The 15,925-nt window shown below is 56.8% G+C and overlaps 1 protein-coding gene across 2 annotated transcripts; it reads left to right on the top strand.

The window, feature by feature from the left end:
• The first annotated feature begins 9,515 nt into the window (after positions 1-9,515).
• Positions 9,516-15,590, top strand: Mxra8 (matrix remodeling associated 8). Of its 2 annotated transcripts, none has more exons than XM_026414836.2 (10): positions 9,516-9,751; positions 12,671-12,694; positions 12,806-13,108; positions 13,216-13,317; positions 13,389-13,859; positions 13,943-14,101; positions 14,235-14,274; positions 14,341-14,417; positions 14,490-14,570; positions 14,786-15,590. In XM_026414836.2, exons 3-10 carry the CDS (start codon positions 12,907-12,909, stop codon positions 14,809-14,811), a joined length of 1,158 nt encoding a protein of 385 aa, XP_026270621.1. In that variant the 5' UTR covers positions 9,516-9,751; positions 12,671-12,694; positions 12,806-12,906; the 3' UTR covers positions 14,812-15,590. The 2 variants fall into 2 exon arrangements, with proteins under 2 accessions (XP_026270621.1, XP_026270620.1); XM_026414835.2 differs by lacking the exon at positions 9,516-9,751 and adding an exon at positions 11,507-11,608.
• Positions 15,591-15,925: the final 335 nt, after the last annotated feature.

The following is a 15,925-nucleotide window of genomic DNA, read 5'->3' as shown; positions in this document are numbered from 1 at the left end:
GGAGTGTGTGGGGGCTCATCCGCCTTGCTCCCTGCCCTCTCATCTCTGAGTTAGATGCCAGGGATACAGACTTGTATATAGACTGCAGCCTCTGTCTGCTGCCCACTTCAGGGCCAGGACACCTCTCGTGAGGACTCTCAGGGCTTCCTGATTTTTGGTCACAGAAACATGTCTGGGAATCCAGGTGTGGTGACGCACACCTGTAATCCCAGCAACTTGGGAAGCTGAGTCAGGAAGATCACTCTGCCTCCTGGGTCTTCAGGTCAGAGGTTCTTAAGTGAGCCCTGGGCCACATCTGGAGACACTCTTGGTGGTTACATTGGGGGCCGAGGCCAGGGATGCTGCCAAACCTAAGAGACAGGGTGCGCACCACAGAACCAGCCCCAACCTCAGCAATTTAGGCCCTAAGCAACTTACTGAGATCTTGTCTCAGAATTTTTTAAAAGGGCAGTGTGTAGGAATGTAGCTCAGTGGTGAAGTGCCCTGGGTTCAATCCCCAGTACCCCCCTCCCCACCAAAAAACACAAATGTTGGGGTTGGGATTTTGGCTCATTGGTAGAGCACTTGCCTCACATGTGTGAGGCACTGGGTTTGATCCTCAGCACCACATAAAAATAAATAAAGGTATTTGTCCATCTACAACTAAAATATATATATATATATATATTAAAAAGGGGGGCGGCTGGGGTTGTGGCTCAGTGGTAGACTGCTCGCCTAGCATGTGGAGGCCCTGGGTTTTATCTTTAGCACCACATAAAAATAAATTGATAAAAAAAATAGGTTTTGTGTCCAACTACAACAACAACAAAAATATTTAAAAGAAAAAAATAAAACATTTTTGAGACCTGGGCTTAAGTCCCTGCAAATTGGGTCTCAGGAGAGGTGGGAGCTTCGAAGTGGAAGGGACATTGCACAGGTGACCCCACTTGGTCCTGGGAGCCAGGTAGAGACAAGCAGGGTCATGTCCAGGTCCCTGTCTGTCAGTACCGCCTGTCGGGGGCTTTGTAAATAGGCTGACCACAGCTTGGCGGCTTATGCTGGTTGCCACAAGGGGGCAGCAGCCTGATCTCTGGCATTTCCTGGGACCAGGCTGAGGACCAGGACAGCAGGCAGGAAATGCCCCACAGGCCTTCCAGCAGGGTCACGGGCACCTTTCTGGATCTAGATTTCCCCTGCAGTGAGTGGGGCTGGGGTCCTAGGACCAGGTTGTCAGCAGTGGAGCCTCCCCTGGGTGAAGCAGGGGATTCCCTTTGGAGTTAGTCCTCCTGTCTGCTGCTGGTGCTCTTGGCCAGCGCCCAGGGCTGCCAAGCAGCTGCTCCTGGTATTTCCTGCCAGCCCTACCACAGGAGCTGCCCTGCAGCTCACCCCACCCTTCCTTGCTGTGGGAGAAGTGTGGAGTAGAGTGGGCTGTCTGAAGCCTGAGCCTCTGGGGCCTGGTGGGGTAGCCTGTGGGAGTAGCACGCCAGGTGGCCCCTCCATCCCAGGTTCTGGAGTGTTGGCCAGAGGTGGCTCCAGGCCACTCTGCCTCCTGGGCCTTCAGGGCAGTGGTTCTTAAGTGAGCCCTGGGCCACATCTGGAGACACTCTCGGTGGTTACATTGGGGGCCGAGGCCAGGGATGCTGCCAAACCTACGAGACAGGGTGCCCACCACAGAACCAGTCTCAGACGTCAGCATCGGCAAGGGTGAGCTCCCACGTGTCTCTAGTCCCCTCCTCCTCTCCACCCTGCCCCCTTGAGTGGGGCCTGGACTGCAGAGGTCTCTGCCTGTGGCTTGGAAGCCTTTGTATCCTGGCCACTGCCTCAACAGACAATTTGGGGATTTTATTTTTATCTCCACAGCTGCTCTCAGGCTTCAAAAGGTGCTTTTCTCTTCCCCTATTTGGCCTCAACCCTGCTTCCCAGCTCCTCCTTCCTTTTTGCATCCCTGGCCAGAGGTGGGCTAGGTGCAGCAGGGTGGAGCCTGTCCAGCTGCCTGGTCTGGCTATCAACTGTCCTCATCCCCTCTCCTAGCAGCACTCGGGCCTTGAGTTCCAGCCAGGGCCAGGGCTGGTGAGGGTGGTGTCAGGCACATTCTGATGTGGTATCTCTTGGACCCTGGGCTGGGAGCTGACGTCCACCCTCAAGTGGGGGCATCTGCATGAGCTCAGGCCCCCACTGCCCCACCTGTGCCTGCATGGCCAGTGTCCAGTGAGTGTTTGCTGAGCTGGGTCCCGAGACCTGCCTGACTGCAGTGTGATGGCTCCTTGTGCTCACGTGAGCCTGGCCCTCCAGCCAAGGCATCCCCACTCAGAGGCTCCTGTGCTGGACCAGGCATGGATGTGTGGAGCAAGGCCTGCACCCCCAGCCAGCCAGCCTCCTTCCCTGTGGTCTGGGGGAGCAGTGGGTCCTTCCCATCAGGCTACTTCCCTAGGCTGGGCCAAGGCCCGCTGAGCTCTCTCAGAAAGGGTGCTGGAACGGGTGCCTAGGGCTGGAGATATCTGCCGAGTTTGAAACCCATCCAGTTGTTCCACTGTCAGGGGAGCAGCAGCCCGCAGCATGGGCTGCAGAGCCCCAGCGTGGGGAGTCAGAGTTGGGGTGGGGGCTGTGTGGCCCACCCTGGCTGGCTCTGTTGCTTCTGTTTGATATGGTGCCACCAGGCTTATGTGAGGACACCATCCAGTGGAGACAGCTGCTCAGGAACTCTTGGTGTGGCTGTCGGTAATTTTATTTTCTTTTTTCTTTTCTTGGTACTGGAGATTGAGCCCAGGAGTGCTTAACTACTAAGCCACATCCCCATCCCTTTTTATCTAGAGACAGGGTCTCACTGAATTGCTGAGAGCCTCGCTGAACTGCGGAGGCTGGCTTTGAACTCACGATCCTCCGGCCTTCTAAGCTGCTGGGATCATAGGCGTGCACCATTACTTCTTACACTTTCGGGTCCCTCCTCAAACCCTCCTTCCTGCACTGTGGGGCTGCCAGGGACAGCCAGGGTGTTCTCTCAGCCTCTTCAAGGCGTCCCTGCTGTCCCCTTTCCTATGTGGTCCTTTTCTCAGGGCTCATCCTGTGGCGGCTCATTGAGGAAGTGTGTAATGGACACATCAAGTAGAGTCCCTTCCACCTCAGGTCTGCACTCAGTTCCTGCAGGAATCGTTTGTTTCTTAGCAGATCATAGGCAAGGACCCTACATATAGAGATTGAGTTGCTAAGATTCTGTTTGACTCAAAACTTGATTATTTTATTTTAATTAATTAATTATTATGGTGGTGCTAAACATACAACCCAGGGCCTAATCATTAGGCAAGTGCTTTACCACTGAGTTACACTTCAGCCCTTTTTATTTTTTATTTTGAGACAGGGCCTAGTGAAATTGCTGAAGCTGACCTTGAAAATGTGATCCTTGGCTGGGTGCCATGGTAAATGACATGCCTCTAATCCCAGCAGCTCAGGAGGCTGAGGCAGGAGGATCCTGAGTTCAAAGCCAGCCTCAGCAATTTAGCAAGGTCCTAAGCAAATCAGGGACTCTATCTCTAAATAAAATACAAAAAAAGGGCTGGGGCGGTGGCTCAATGGTTAAGTGCCCCTGAGTTCAATCCCCAGTACTAAGAAAAAAAGAAAGAAAGAAAAAATGTGATCCTCCTGTGTCAGCCTCCCAAATCTCTGGGATCACAGGTGTGCACCACCGCGCACTGCCAGGTAGTTCTTTTAATCAGTTCTTTTTGATTAAGAAGCCTTGATCAAATTAGTCTGGTTTTGTAATTTCTGTGTGAAGCAACTGTGTGTCTTTCCCCTGACTTTGTCAAAATGTATAAAACTGTAACAGTATCACAGCTCCTGGAAGAATTAGCTTCTGTTTATGAAAGCTTAATGAATTTTGCTTTCTTGGATTTCCTAGTCTGTCCAAGAAGTCAGGCAAGTTACCTTTATTCCCCACAAGATATTTAAGGTTGTATTTCTTTAATTATGGAAAATTGAAAGATCTGACATCTTTTATGAAGGATCATCCTTGGGAGCCTGGCAGCAGCCCCTCCTTCATGTGCACTGGGTGGTGACGGGCGGCTCCCCTCCATCTGCCTCCCCTTGAGTCTGGGCCTGTGACCTGTCAGACACTGTGGGACCTGCAGTGCCATCCGGGGGATGAAGCCAGGCCTACACTACTGCATGAGAGGAGGCCTCAAGGTAGGACACAGGACACAGGGACAGAGGGGGCCGGCGATGGAGAGAAGCAGTCTGGGGTCTGCCAGTCCTGGAATCCGTCCCTGCCAACACCACAGGGAGCATGGACAAGCTGTCCCCACCAAGTCCTGGAGAAGTCCTGATGGGCAGAATCTCGAGCGGCAGCAGGTGGTTGGCTGCAGAGGCAGGTCTGGCCCTCCTGTCCCTTGTGTGTGGACTCCAGCTTGCTCAAGCTGGTTTGACTCACTCCCCATGCAGATCAGCATGGACTGGAGGATGATAATTGCACACTTTGGGTTATAATCCAACACTATTTCATGACTCAAATACTTTGTGTATATGTGTGTGTTACTGGGGATTGAACCCAGGGTGTTCTGCCTCTGAGCCACATCCCCAGCCTCCCTGCACCCACCCCCTTTTCTAATAATTTTTTGAGACAGGGTCTTGCTGAATTGCCCAGCCTGGCCTGAAACTTTTGATCCTCCTGCCTCAGCCTCCCAAGTTGCTTGGATGACATCTAGCTCCTTGCATTTTAACAAGTGCTTGGTGTTTTGTTCTGGAACAAATGCCCATTTGTGAGGGCCACCCAGGCATCCTGCAGAAGAGGGAAGTCCAGGGTTGTGCAGTGTGCAGCTTCCTGAGGACTCGCTGACAGAAGTCAGGTCCTATGTGGCAGCAAAGCCAACTGGACCCCCAGCTTGGGTCGGGAGGAAGGTGTGGTGACCAGTTAGGACAGAAGTGCCACCACCCTATCTGGGATGTGCCTGGCTTGTCTTAAGACAATACGGAGGACCAGGTGCACCCTTCAGCTGGGGCCCAGGTGCGGGGCTCCATATGCCATCCTAGCAGTTCTGTCTACTGCTGGCTGGGAAACAGGGAGACCCGTGAAGACACTCCCACCCAGGGCAGTGCAGTCTGACCAGTTGAGCCCATTGGTGACCTGGCCCATCAGCTCTGCTGCTCTGAGATCTCTGCTCACACCTGCCACAGTGTTGTCAGCCTCCAGGTGTTAACAAGGTTTGTCTTGTGGTGAAGTTCATAGGAAACATCTGAATAACTTCTAAAGATGCCAAAATCCACAAAAGATCACAGAAAGAGTAGGTCACTATTTAAAGAGTGCTGGTTTTACAGTCAACTTGTATAGTGATGTGAGTCGGATACATCCAGGTTGTCTTGTCAATTTCTTTTTTGGAGAGGCGGTTACTGGAGATTGAACCCATGGGTGCTTTACCACTGAGCAATATCCACAGCCCTTTTTATTTTTTGAGAAGGGGTCTGAGTTGCTGAGGCTGCCTTTGAACTTGCTATCCTCCTGCCTCAACCTCCAGAGTTGCTGGGTCTAGATATGGTGTGCCACCGTATCCAGCTGAGGTATATAGACTTTAATGGGGTTAGACTGAAACCAAAGGTTTAGATTTGTTATCTGACCTGAGCATTCATGTAAACGCAAACACGTTCTAAGGAAGGCATGCTACTACTGTTCAACTGGGAGGGCACACACCATAGAAAAGAAAGCCCGTCCTGAAAGCACAGGTTCTCCTTCTGAGCCCAGAGGTGTCTTCCTCCACTCTGACGCCCCCAGGCCCCCTCCAGCCGTGGCGACTCCCCCAGGAAGGGATTCCCAGACCCTTCGCTGCCGGGCTGCTTTTAAATATTGGCACATTAGAACCCTGACAGTGGCCCTCCTTCCCTGCGTGACACTGACTGGTCTGTCTCCCCAGCGGTGCCTTCTGATTTAGCTGCCAAAACTGGAACCCAATTTCCAATATGCAAAATGGCATGTCTCTACTCCTGGCCTGTCTGTGGGGGCCCAAACCACCTGCCTGGCTGTGTAGGGTGAGGTGGTCTGCAGACATAACGGGAGGGTCCTGCCATCTGCTAACCACTACCCCACCACTTGGAGAGGTCCCCTGTTAGAAGCCCCTGCCACCAGGAATGAACTAGGAAGGACTGCTCAGCCCCATGACCGCGTCCAGCAGCCAACTCCTCAGGCAGGCATGGACATGCTTGCTCAGGTGCTGAGGCCACCCACAACTCTCATGCTGGCTTTATCTCTGTGTCTAAATGCTCCTGTGGTTTGGTGACAATCAGAACAGACATGAGCACATCTATGACCTCAGGGCTGGGTGGTAAGGCATCCCTGGGTTCAATCCTCTGTATGAAAAAGCATAATAATAATTAAGATTTTTTAAATATTTATTTTTTAGGTGTAGATGGACACAACACGATGCCTTTATTTCTATGTGGTGCTGAGGATCGAAGCCGGGTCCCACCCGTGCTAGGCCAGTGCTAGGCAAGTGCTCTACCGCTAAGCCACAATCCCAGCCCAGCATAATTATTTATTTATTTATTTTTTTAAAGAGAGAGAGAGAGAGGAGAGAGAGAGAGAATTTTTAATATTTATTTTTTAGTTCTCGGCGGACACAACACCTTTGTTGGTATGTGGTACTGAGGATCGAACCCGGGCCGCACGCATGCCGGGCGAGCGCGCTACCGCTTGAGCCACATCCCCAGCCCCCAGCATAATTATTTTTAAAGTAACAAGAAGAACACAACAGCTCAAACAAAGCAAAACAAAATCAAATAAACAGAGCCATGAAGGGGGCACAAACTTGTCATCCCAGTGGCTTAGGGGCTGAGGCAGGAGGCTCGCCAGTTCAAAGCTAGCCTCAACAACCTAGGGAGGTCCTAAGTGACTTAGCAAGAACTGGCTTCAAAATTTAAAAAAAGGGGGGGGAGTGGCTAGGGAGTGGCTTAGTGATTGAGCACCCCTGGGTTCATCCCTGGTACAAAAAATAAACAAACAAACAAGGGCTGAGGTTGTGGCTCAGTGGTGGTGTGCTCACCTAGCATGTGGGAGGCCCTGGGTTTGATCCTCAGCACCACATTGAAAAAATAAATAAATAAAATAAAAGTATAAAAAATTAAAAATAAATAAATAGACAAAAAAACAATAACAGCAAGCAAACAAACAAACAAACCAATCAGACCCAGAGCACACCTACAGTCCCACCCACCTGGGGGACTGAGGCAACAGGACTGTAGCTTGGGCCCCCGCTCAGCTCTCTAGAGCTGCCCCCGCTCCAGGAAGGAGAGGCTGGCCTTCCTGACCCCCTGGGCCCCTCTCTCAGTAGCCAGTCCCAAACTGGAGACCCAGCAGGGTGGGCCTGGGGAAGCTCCCTCCTCGTGGACAGGACTTTGGCCTTCATGACCCCAGCCCTGCTCTCCTTCCAGGGGCAAGGGTGGTGCCCTGCGGCCGCCGGACATCACACACAGCTCCCACAGCCAGGGCCTGTCTCTCTGCCGGGCTGTCCCTGAGGAGGCCACTGAACAGTCTGGTTCCTGGCAGCTGTGGGGTTGAGGTCCAGTCTTCCCTTGGCTCCTGAGGGCCACCCTCTGCGGATGCCGGCAGCTCCTCAGGCTCCTGCTGCTCCCAGCCAGAGTTGGCTGCCAGGACAGGGACACTCTCCTTAGTCAGATCAGGGTCCCCACGGACCAGCCGAGATGTGATCTATCTGACCCACGTTCCCAGGGAGGGGCTGGATGGACACAGGCCCCAGGGGCCAGGAATCTTGGGCACCTTCTTAGTTCTGCCCACTGTGGACTGTGGAGCCCTTTACCTCTGTGTCCACATACTCCCTGACAGGTTCACCCACCAGCTCCGTGTTCCCTTCCTGTGCAGACCCAGCCCAGGCCTCCTTTGCTGCCCTGCCATACAGGAGATTGAACCCATGGGTGCTTTACCACTGGAGCCCCCTGTCCAGCCCTTGGAGCCCGTCCTTGGCCAGTCCAGCCAAGCAAGTGTCTGTCTACCTTGTTTGATACTTGCTTGTTTGGTACTCGCTCAGTGCACAGAATGATCAGCAGGGCCAGGCACAGTTGTGCACACCTGTAATCCCAATGACTAGAGAGGCTGAGGCAGGAAGATCACAAGTTCAAAGCCAGTTTCAGCAACTTAATGAGCCCCTAAGCAACTCAGTGAGACCCTGTTCAAAATAAAAATACAGGGGCTGTGGTTGTGGCTCAGTGGTAGAGTGCTTGCTTCCCACATGTAAGGCATTAGGTTCAATCCTCAGCACCACACACAAAATAAAGGTATTGTATTCATTTATGACTAAAAATGTGTGTATATATGTATGTGTCTGTGTGTATGTATGTATATACATATATATATATTTGTGTGTGTGAGTATTTTTTTGGTACCAGGGATTGAACTCAGGGGCACTCAACCACTGAGCCACATCCCCAATCCTTTATAGTATTTTATTTAGAGACAGGGTCTCACTGAGTTCCTTAGGGCTTTGCTGTTGCCAAGGCTGCCTTTGAACTCCTAACCCTCCTGCCTCAGCCTTCCGAGTCATTGGGATTACAGGCATGTGCCACCGCACCCAGCCTAAAGAGATTTTTTAAAAATATGGTGGGGGGGGATTTTGGCTCAGTGGCAGAGCGCTTGCCTTGCACATGTGAGGCACTGGGTTTGATCCTCAGCACCATATAAAAACAAATAAGCAAAATAAAGTTATTTTTAAAAATAAATAAATAAGTAATAAAAAATGGCTGGGGAGCTGGGTGTGGTGGTGCAATCTATAATCCTAGGGACTTAGGAGGCTGAGGCAGGAGGATCACAAGTCCAAAGCCAGCCTCAGCAATTTAGTGAGGCCCTGAGTAACTCAGCGAGACCCTGTCTCTAAATAAAATATAAAAAAGGGCTGGGGATGTGGCTCGGAGGTTAAGTGCCCCTGGGTTGAATCCTAGGTACCAAAAAACAGAAACACACAAAACAAAACCCAGAATGATCTGAAGAAACCAGCGTGAGGTTGCCAGCAGGGCAGGCCTGAGCGTTCTGCAGTGCTGGATGGTGCCTGGTGCAGGCCTGGCCTGCGGTTGATGCCTGGTAAGTGCTTGCTGAATAAAGAACCCATGTGCAGTTTTTTAAAAGAAGCTGCCTCTTTTGGCTGTTTTGTTGATTTTGCAGTGCTGGGGATGGAACCCAGGAGCTCGAGCAGGCTGGGCACACACTTTACCACAGAGCCACAATCAGCCCAGCATGGGCCCCTGTGGAGGAGCAGCAGTGTGTAGGGGGCCCCTCTGTCTGTGTGTGCGTCTGGTCTCACTGTTCCAGAGTGTGTGTGAGTGCATATGTGAGTGTGTGTGAGTGTGACTGTGTGTGGGGGGTGATGGTGTGGGGTGACTGTGTGAGCGTGTGAGTGAGTACCGCAGGCTACTCAGGAGGCTGGGGCAGGAGGATGGCAGCCTAGTGAGACCCCGTCAGCAAAGGAAGTCAAACAGCTGGAGATGTGGCCCAGTGGTAGGGAGCCTCGGTGGTTCCCACTCCCAGTACCCAAACCACTCCAAACCTGAGAGTGAGCGTGAGAGCGAGCGTGTGCACAGCTGTGTGCACAGTCGGGTCTGGCTGTCTCTGTGCCTGTGGCTTTTCTTCCCCATGTGCCGATGAGCCTGCTGCTTGGAATGTCCGAGTCACCAGCAACAGGAGCCAACACCGGATCCTGGATCCCAGCTAGAGCCAGTGGGCTGGCAATCCCCTTGTCTGGCCACGCCCCTAGGAGAGGTGCTGGAGGCCTGGCCAGAGCACAGTGAGGTCAGTGGTTTTGTTTTGTCCTGGCCTGCCCTCGTCCTGCAGGGATGAAGACCCCAGTGGGGAGTGGGCTGTGAGTCCACAGCATGGGAGGCGGCCCAGGAGCTGGCCGGGGCTCCACAGCCCAGCCCAGGAAGGAGCAGGAGGGTCCCAGGCCCTCAGCTGTGGGGGGGGAGCAGGCGCTGGTCCGCCGCCCAGGCAGCCTACCCCCCCCCCATTTCCTGTTAGGGATGGGAGGGAGCAGTGGGCCTCACTGCTCCCTTGACTCCCTGGCCTGAAGCCTCTCAAAGGGCAGGGTGGCTCATGACCTGCTCTGGGTTGTTGGCTTCTGCACTTTTTTAGGGCCTCCCAAATGTCAGCAGGACTTGAGGCCAGGGGACCCACAGGGAGGGAGAAGGCCCTGCGGCTACTTAGGGTGACCTGCTCTGAGCAGAGGAGTAGACCCCGTGCCTGTAGGCTGCTTTTAACTCCCCCCAGACTACCCCTGTAGCCAGGGTCCCTCCCAGGCCCCAGAGGCCAGCCATCTGCCTGTGGCCTGGACCTTCTCTTTCTGTAGGATCAGAGGGAGGGACAGCCTGGGACAGGTGGGATGGGAGAAACAGGCAGCCGAGGCCCTGCTCCCAGGGTGTGCGGTGAGATGCCCACAGAGGTCTGAGCACTAATGGAAACCAGTTAGACAAACAGAGGGGAGGCCAGGCTGGAGGGCCGCCGGGCGGGGCTTGTTTTTCCAGAATGAAGGCCGTTCCCACAGGGATTCTGGGGTGGGAAATGGGCCCCACCCAGCCCAGAGAAGCCAGGACCCTCAGGTCCTGGTGGCCCTCTGTCCCCACTTGTCCCCTCCCGCAGCAGCCCCAGGGGTAGAAGCCCTGTCTGAAGACTTGAGAACCAAGGCAGGTTCAGAGTCCTGCCCCAGGGCTTGGGGCCTGTGGGGATTCCATCCCAATGGGCTGCGACTGCCTGGAGGGGTCCTGTGGTGGTTGAGAATCTTCTTTTTTCCTTTTTGTCTTGAGGTCTGCTTAACGAGCAGGAGTGGGTTGGGGCACAGGCCTGCTCTGTTATTTTACATCTGTTTATGTGACTTTGTAAGTTTTCCCAGAGCTTCAAATTTGTGCCTTTCCTTCAGTGGTGAGTGGTTGGGGCCCTACGCCCTGCCTCCCCTGGGTGGGGGTCTGACTTCAGGGTCACGAGGAGGAGGCTCTGTCCAGGTCCACCACCTCTCTGGCCTCAGTGCCAGGGGCACTACCCTGCCTCCCTGGTTGGCTCCTCTGGGTCCTAAAGGGGACTGTGCTGCAGTGCCCATAATGCTGTTCCCAGAGAGCCCACCAGGGTCCCTGGAAGGGTGCCAAGGTCCTCCTCAGCTAAGAGGCAGAGGCAAAGGGCCATCTGGCACAGAGGCCAGTAGGTCGGAGGCAGCTCTGGTGGGGGACCCAGAAGCTGGGGGACACAGGAGCCCCCACCAGGAAGTCCCAGATGTCACTGATACCCACCTGGCCTCAGGGGTCCTACCTCAGGCTCTGTGACCCCCACAAGGACTGGGTACTACCCCTCCCTCTGCTGGCCAGTGAGTGTCCAGCCAGGGCTCCACTCCACCCTGCAGGGCAGGTTGGCTGCAAGGCAGCCCCTCCCCACCAGGCCAGCCAAGGATGGGGAGGCCAAGGGGCTGGAGCAGCGGGAGTGGGCGGGGCACAGACCGCAGGCCCCGGGCTCCGTGATGTCACGGCGGGGCTAGGCGGGGGGGGGGGAGGTGGTCCGCTGTTTTTCTGGAGAGTTAGGCTGGAGGGAGACAAAGCCAGAGGGGCTGGGCTGGCGCCATGGAGCTGCCGTCCGGCGCCCTGCTGTGGAAACTCCTGCTCCTGGAGAGTGAGTAGGGAGGCTGGGGCTGGGGTGCCAGCGCCCAGGGCTCTGGGCGAACTCACGCTTGAGCAGAGCTGCCTGTCTGAGCTGGGGCTGGGAGGGGTGAGGCATTCCTGCAGGGAAGGGGCTAGGCTGGGGGGCCTCACAAAGATCAGACAGACCTCTGACAGTCCTGCCTGTGGGTCGCGGGGATGCTGGAGCCCAGAAGGGCAGGAGGCTGGGGCCAAGGTGCCTCCACAGGTCCTCCCAAACCCGACTCACCTTGGGGCTCCAGGTCCAGCGCCTCAGGAATGCACTTCCACGGAGAAGCAGAGGGGGTCTGAAGGGGTGCCCGGGAACCCTGGGCTTGCAGGGTCTGTCCCAGCCCCCGCCAGGGCCCCTGGGCCCGCCCTGGCTGGCCTGCTGACCCTGCACATTCCTCTCTGAAGCTCTGGGCACTGGGCCACTTCTCTGCAGTAGGAACTTGGTCCTGTGGGGTGGCAGATGGGGGTGCCTTCCCTATGTCCACTCCTCTGGCTTCAGGCTCCTGACCTGGGAGAAGGCTATCAGGGCCCCACTGAGTCCTGGTGGTAGGCAGCGACCCCGGTGGTCTAAGGTCTCAGAATCCTTGAGGGCTCAAGCGGTGTGGCCCTTCCACAGGAGGACGTGAGCGGGCCTCAGGACTCCATACAGTGATGTAGTAATGGCCACCTAAGAATGGCCCCGAGACAAGCCCCCACCCCAGAGCCAGCCATCAAAGGGCCAAATCCTGGCTCACATCTCAGCCCCTGAGGGAGCGCAGCTTCCTCACTCCCCAAGGGTAGAAGCTGTCCCCCAAACCCAGGCAGGGTGGCAGTGAGGGTAGAGGGTCTGTGTGAGGGGACTGCCCATGTCCAGCTGCAGGAGCCCCACCCTGTGTCCCCACTTCTCCTGCTTTACCCTCACCACAGTTCAGTGGGCATCATGGAAACAGCCTTGGCCAGGACTTCAGGAAGGGCCCAGAAACCAGGTGGCCACAGGCTGGGGGGGTGACTGGTACCAAGGCTGAGGGCACCCCTCCCCAGCTTTATACTCTTCCTCTCCTTCCAGGCTTTGCTGTCCTCCTGTCCTCAGGTGAGTGACCACTCTACCCCTATCGTGGGCCCAGTCCTCTTTGCATCTTTCCAGCCCCACTCCTGCTAGTCCTCTTGGGCCCGAGCCTGCGGACTCTCCTTTCCCCACCAGGGCCCTCGGGGTCTCCAACAGCTGGCAGCTCGGTGGTATCTGAGTCGGCAGTGAGCTGGGCAGCGGGTTCCCAGGCCGTGTTGCGCTGCCAGAGCCCCCGCATGGTGTGGACCCAAGACCGGCTGCACGACCGCCAGCGTGTGGTCCACTGGGACCTCAGCGGCGGACCTGGAGGCCCAGCACGCCGACTTGTGGACATGTACTCTGCTGGGGAGCAGCGCGTATATGAGCCGCGCGACCGGGGCCGCCTCCTACTATCGCCCTCTGCTTTCCATGACGGCAACTTCTCACTGCTTATCCGCGGTAAGGAGAGGGAATCCTGCGGGGTGCCCGGGGAAGGCCGGCTGCTGGGGCGCGAGTGTGGCCGGGAAAACTCACGCGGCGGTTCTCTCCCTGCGGGCCGTGCGCAGCGGTGGAGGAGGGCGACGAGGGGCTGTACACCTGCAACCTGCACCACCACTACTGCCACCTCTACGAGAGCCTGGCCGTGCGCCTCGAGGTCACCGACGACCGTGAGTGTGCCCTGCGCGCGCCCCCCCGCCCCTCCCGCCGCCGGACGCTGACCGTCCCCTCCCCTCCGCAGCCCAAGCCGCAGGCGCGTACTGGGACGGCGAGAAGGAGGTGCTGGCGGCGGTGCGCGGAGCGCCCGCGCTGCTGACCTGCGTGAACCGCGCGCACGTGTGGACCGACCGGCACCTGGAGGAGGCACAGCAGGTGGCGCACTGGGACCGGCAGCCGCCGGGGGTGCCACACGACCGAGCCGACCGCCTGCTGGACCTGTACGCGTCCGGAGAGCGTCGAGCCTACGGGCCGCCCTTCCTGCGCGACCGCGTGGCGGTGGGCGCCGACGCCTTCGCCCGCGGGGACTTCTCGCTGAGCATCGACCCCCTGGAACCGGCTGACGAGGGTACCTACTCCTGCCACCTGCACCACCACTACTGCGGCCTGCACGAGCGCCGGGTCTTCCACCTGAGGGTCACTGAGCCCGCTGCGGAGCCGCCTCCGCGGGCCTCGCCGGGCAACGGCTCGGGCCACGGCAGTGTCCCTGGCCCAGGTGAGGGCGCCCCCCGGCGGGGGGGGGCGGCGGCAGTTTTCCTCCCCTGGTGCCTGTGCCTGACGCCTCCCTCTGGCCCGCAGACCCCACGCTGGCGCGAGGCCGCAGCGTCATCAACGTCATCGTCCCCGAGGGCCGGGCCCACTTCTTCCAGCAACTGGGCTACGTGCTGGCCACGCTCCTGCTCTTCATCCTCCTGCTCATCACTGTGGTCCTGGCCACCCGCCAGCGCCGCCGCGGAGGTGAGGCAGGAGCCTCCCAGACCCAGGGGCTCAGGGATGCTGCGACCCCGCGGATGGCGAGCCCAAGTGCGGGGGGGGGGCTTCCTCGGGGAGGGGCCAGGCTGCCCCCAACACCGTCTCCCTCCATCGGCAGGCTACGAGTACTCGGACAAGAAGTTGGCAAAGGCCCCAGGGTGAGTGCCGCCTCCCGCCCCGCCCCCGCCCAGGCCGGCCACACCTCTAACCTGCTGCCTCTCCAGGAAGGATGTGAATTTGGCGGAGTTTGCTGCAGCCAAAGAGGACCAGGCTCCTTACAGGAGTGAAGACATTCAGCTAGGTAGGCCGAACACGAAGGCCTGGGCTGGGGAGGGCGCCCCTGGGAGGACCTCACCCTGCTCCCCCCATACAGATTACAAGAACAACATCCTGAAGGAGAGGGCTGAGCTGGCCCACAGCCCCCTGCCTGCCAAGAGCATTGACCTGGACAAAGGTGAGCACTGGGAGGGAGGTTTCTGCCACCCCTCTGCTGACCCAGGCAAAACCCCAGCCTACTCATTCCCAGGACCCCAGATACGGGCTCCAGCAAGCCCCACGGGTAGAAGAGCCTCACCATCTCCGCTCAGGAGTCTGAGAAGTTCTGTAGAATGTCTTAGTTTCCCACGGAATGGGGCAGAGAGTTGACACCAGCTTTTCTGTTGGTTCCAGAGTTCAGGAAAGAGTACTGCAAATAAAGGGAGCCTGGGCTCCTGGCTGGCCAGCAGCTCTGCCTTGGAGGATGTCCCCTGACCTTGCCATGCTCACCGGGCTCCTTCCCAGCGGCTGGCCCGCTTGCTTTCCTGGAACTTGGTCCAGACTGGCCAGAGTGGCTGCCCTCACTCCCTCTTCCAGGAATAACCCTCATTCTCCTAGGGACTCTGCCACAGTGGCCACCACACTTTGGCCACCTTTGTCCACTGGTGGCCCTGTCCCCACTTCTGCCACAGCCAAGATCCTCTATGTTCACCAAGCCTTCAGGCCCTCCTGTCTTCTCCCTGCTAGGGGCGGGAAGATGTTCAGAGACGCTCAGTCAGAACCTGGTGGCTTAGGAAGCTGGGAGGCTGGCACATCCCCTTTTCTCAGGGGAGCTCTGTGCCACTGTGAGCCCCCAAGGGCCTGTCTGAACTGCCCTGCCCAGCATCCCTTCTGGGTGCTGCCTGATCTGTGCTTGGACTGAGGACTCCAGGCCCTCTGTGCTGCTTTGGGCCAATGGGGATACCCCTTGGCTCTGCCTCTGCTTTTGACCCTTTATCTGGCTTTCTCTCCCTTTTTTCCATGGCCCACTTGACAGTCACTGGGCTCCTTACGACCTTGACCAATGCCCCTCCCCGGGCTGGAGTCTGGGGCTGGGGCCACATCTGGTTTTTGTTTTGACTGAGGACAGAGTTGGGGGTGACGACAATTCTGTGTGCTGCCACATTTGGTCTTGTTGGGGGTTTTGCCACATCACAATAAAGGCCACATTTGACTTTTAGACTCGGCCCAGGTATGTCTACAAAAGTGTCCATCGGTCCCCCCAGGAACCCCTAAACAAGTGTTCTTACTCTCCTTGAAGTACCTCAGTTATGTCCATCCCTGCCAGTGGAAGGTCTGGGTCCTCTCAGGAGCAAGTGTCCTGGAAAGGGGACATTGGATCCAGTTCTGCTGCTTACTCCTGACAGTGAAGGGGTCTCGGTTCTTCTGTTTATTTGGACGGTGGGGAGGGAAGCACATGAGGACAGAGGGGACCATGTTCGTCCAGTCCTCTGAGGAGCAGACCTGGAGTGGATAGGAAGGCTTCACCAGGATGCAGGTCTGACACTGGATGGA

Source organism: Urocitellus parryii, chromosome 11 (assembly GCF_045843805.1).
Source record: "Urocitellus parryii isolate mUroPar1 chromosome 11, mUroPar1.hap1, whole genome shotgun sequence".
Taxonomy (NCBI): Eukaryota; Metazoa; Chordata; class Mammalia; order Rodentia; family Sciuridae; genus Urocitellus; species Urocitellus parryii.
This window is presented reverse-complemented; position numbering and strand designations above follow the sequence as displayed.

Coding starts and splice junctions, on each gene's coding strand:
- Mxra8 (XM_026414835.2), top strand. CDS start 11,560: ATGGAGCTGCCGTCCGGCGCCCTGCTGTGGAAACTCCTGCTCCTGGAG. Junction 13,860..13,942: donor CGGCAGTGTCCCTGGCCCAG/GTGAGGGCGCCC, acceptor TCTGGCCCGCAG/ACCCCACGCTGGCGCGAGGC. Junction 14,571..14,785: donor GAGCATTGACCTGGACAAAG/GTGAGCACTGGG, acceptor TGTTGGTTCCAG/AGTTCAGGAAAGAGTACTGC.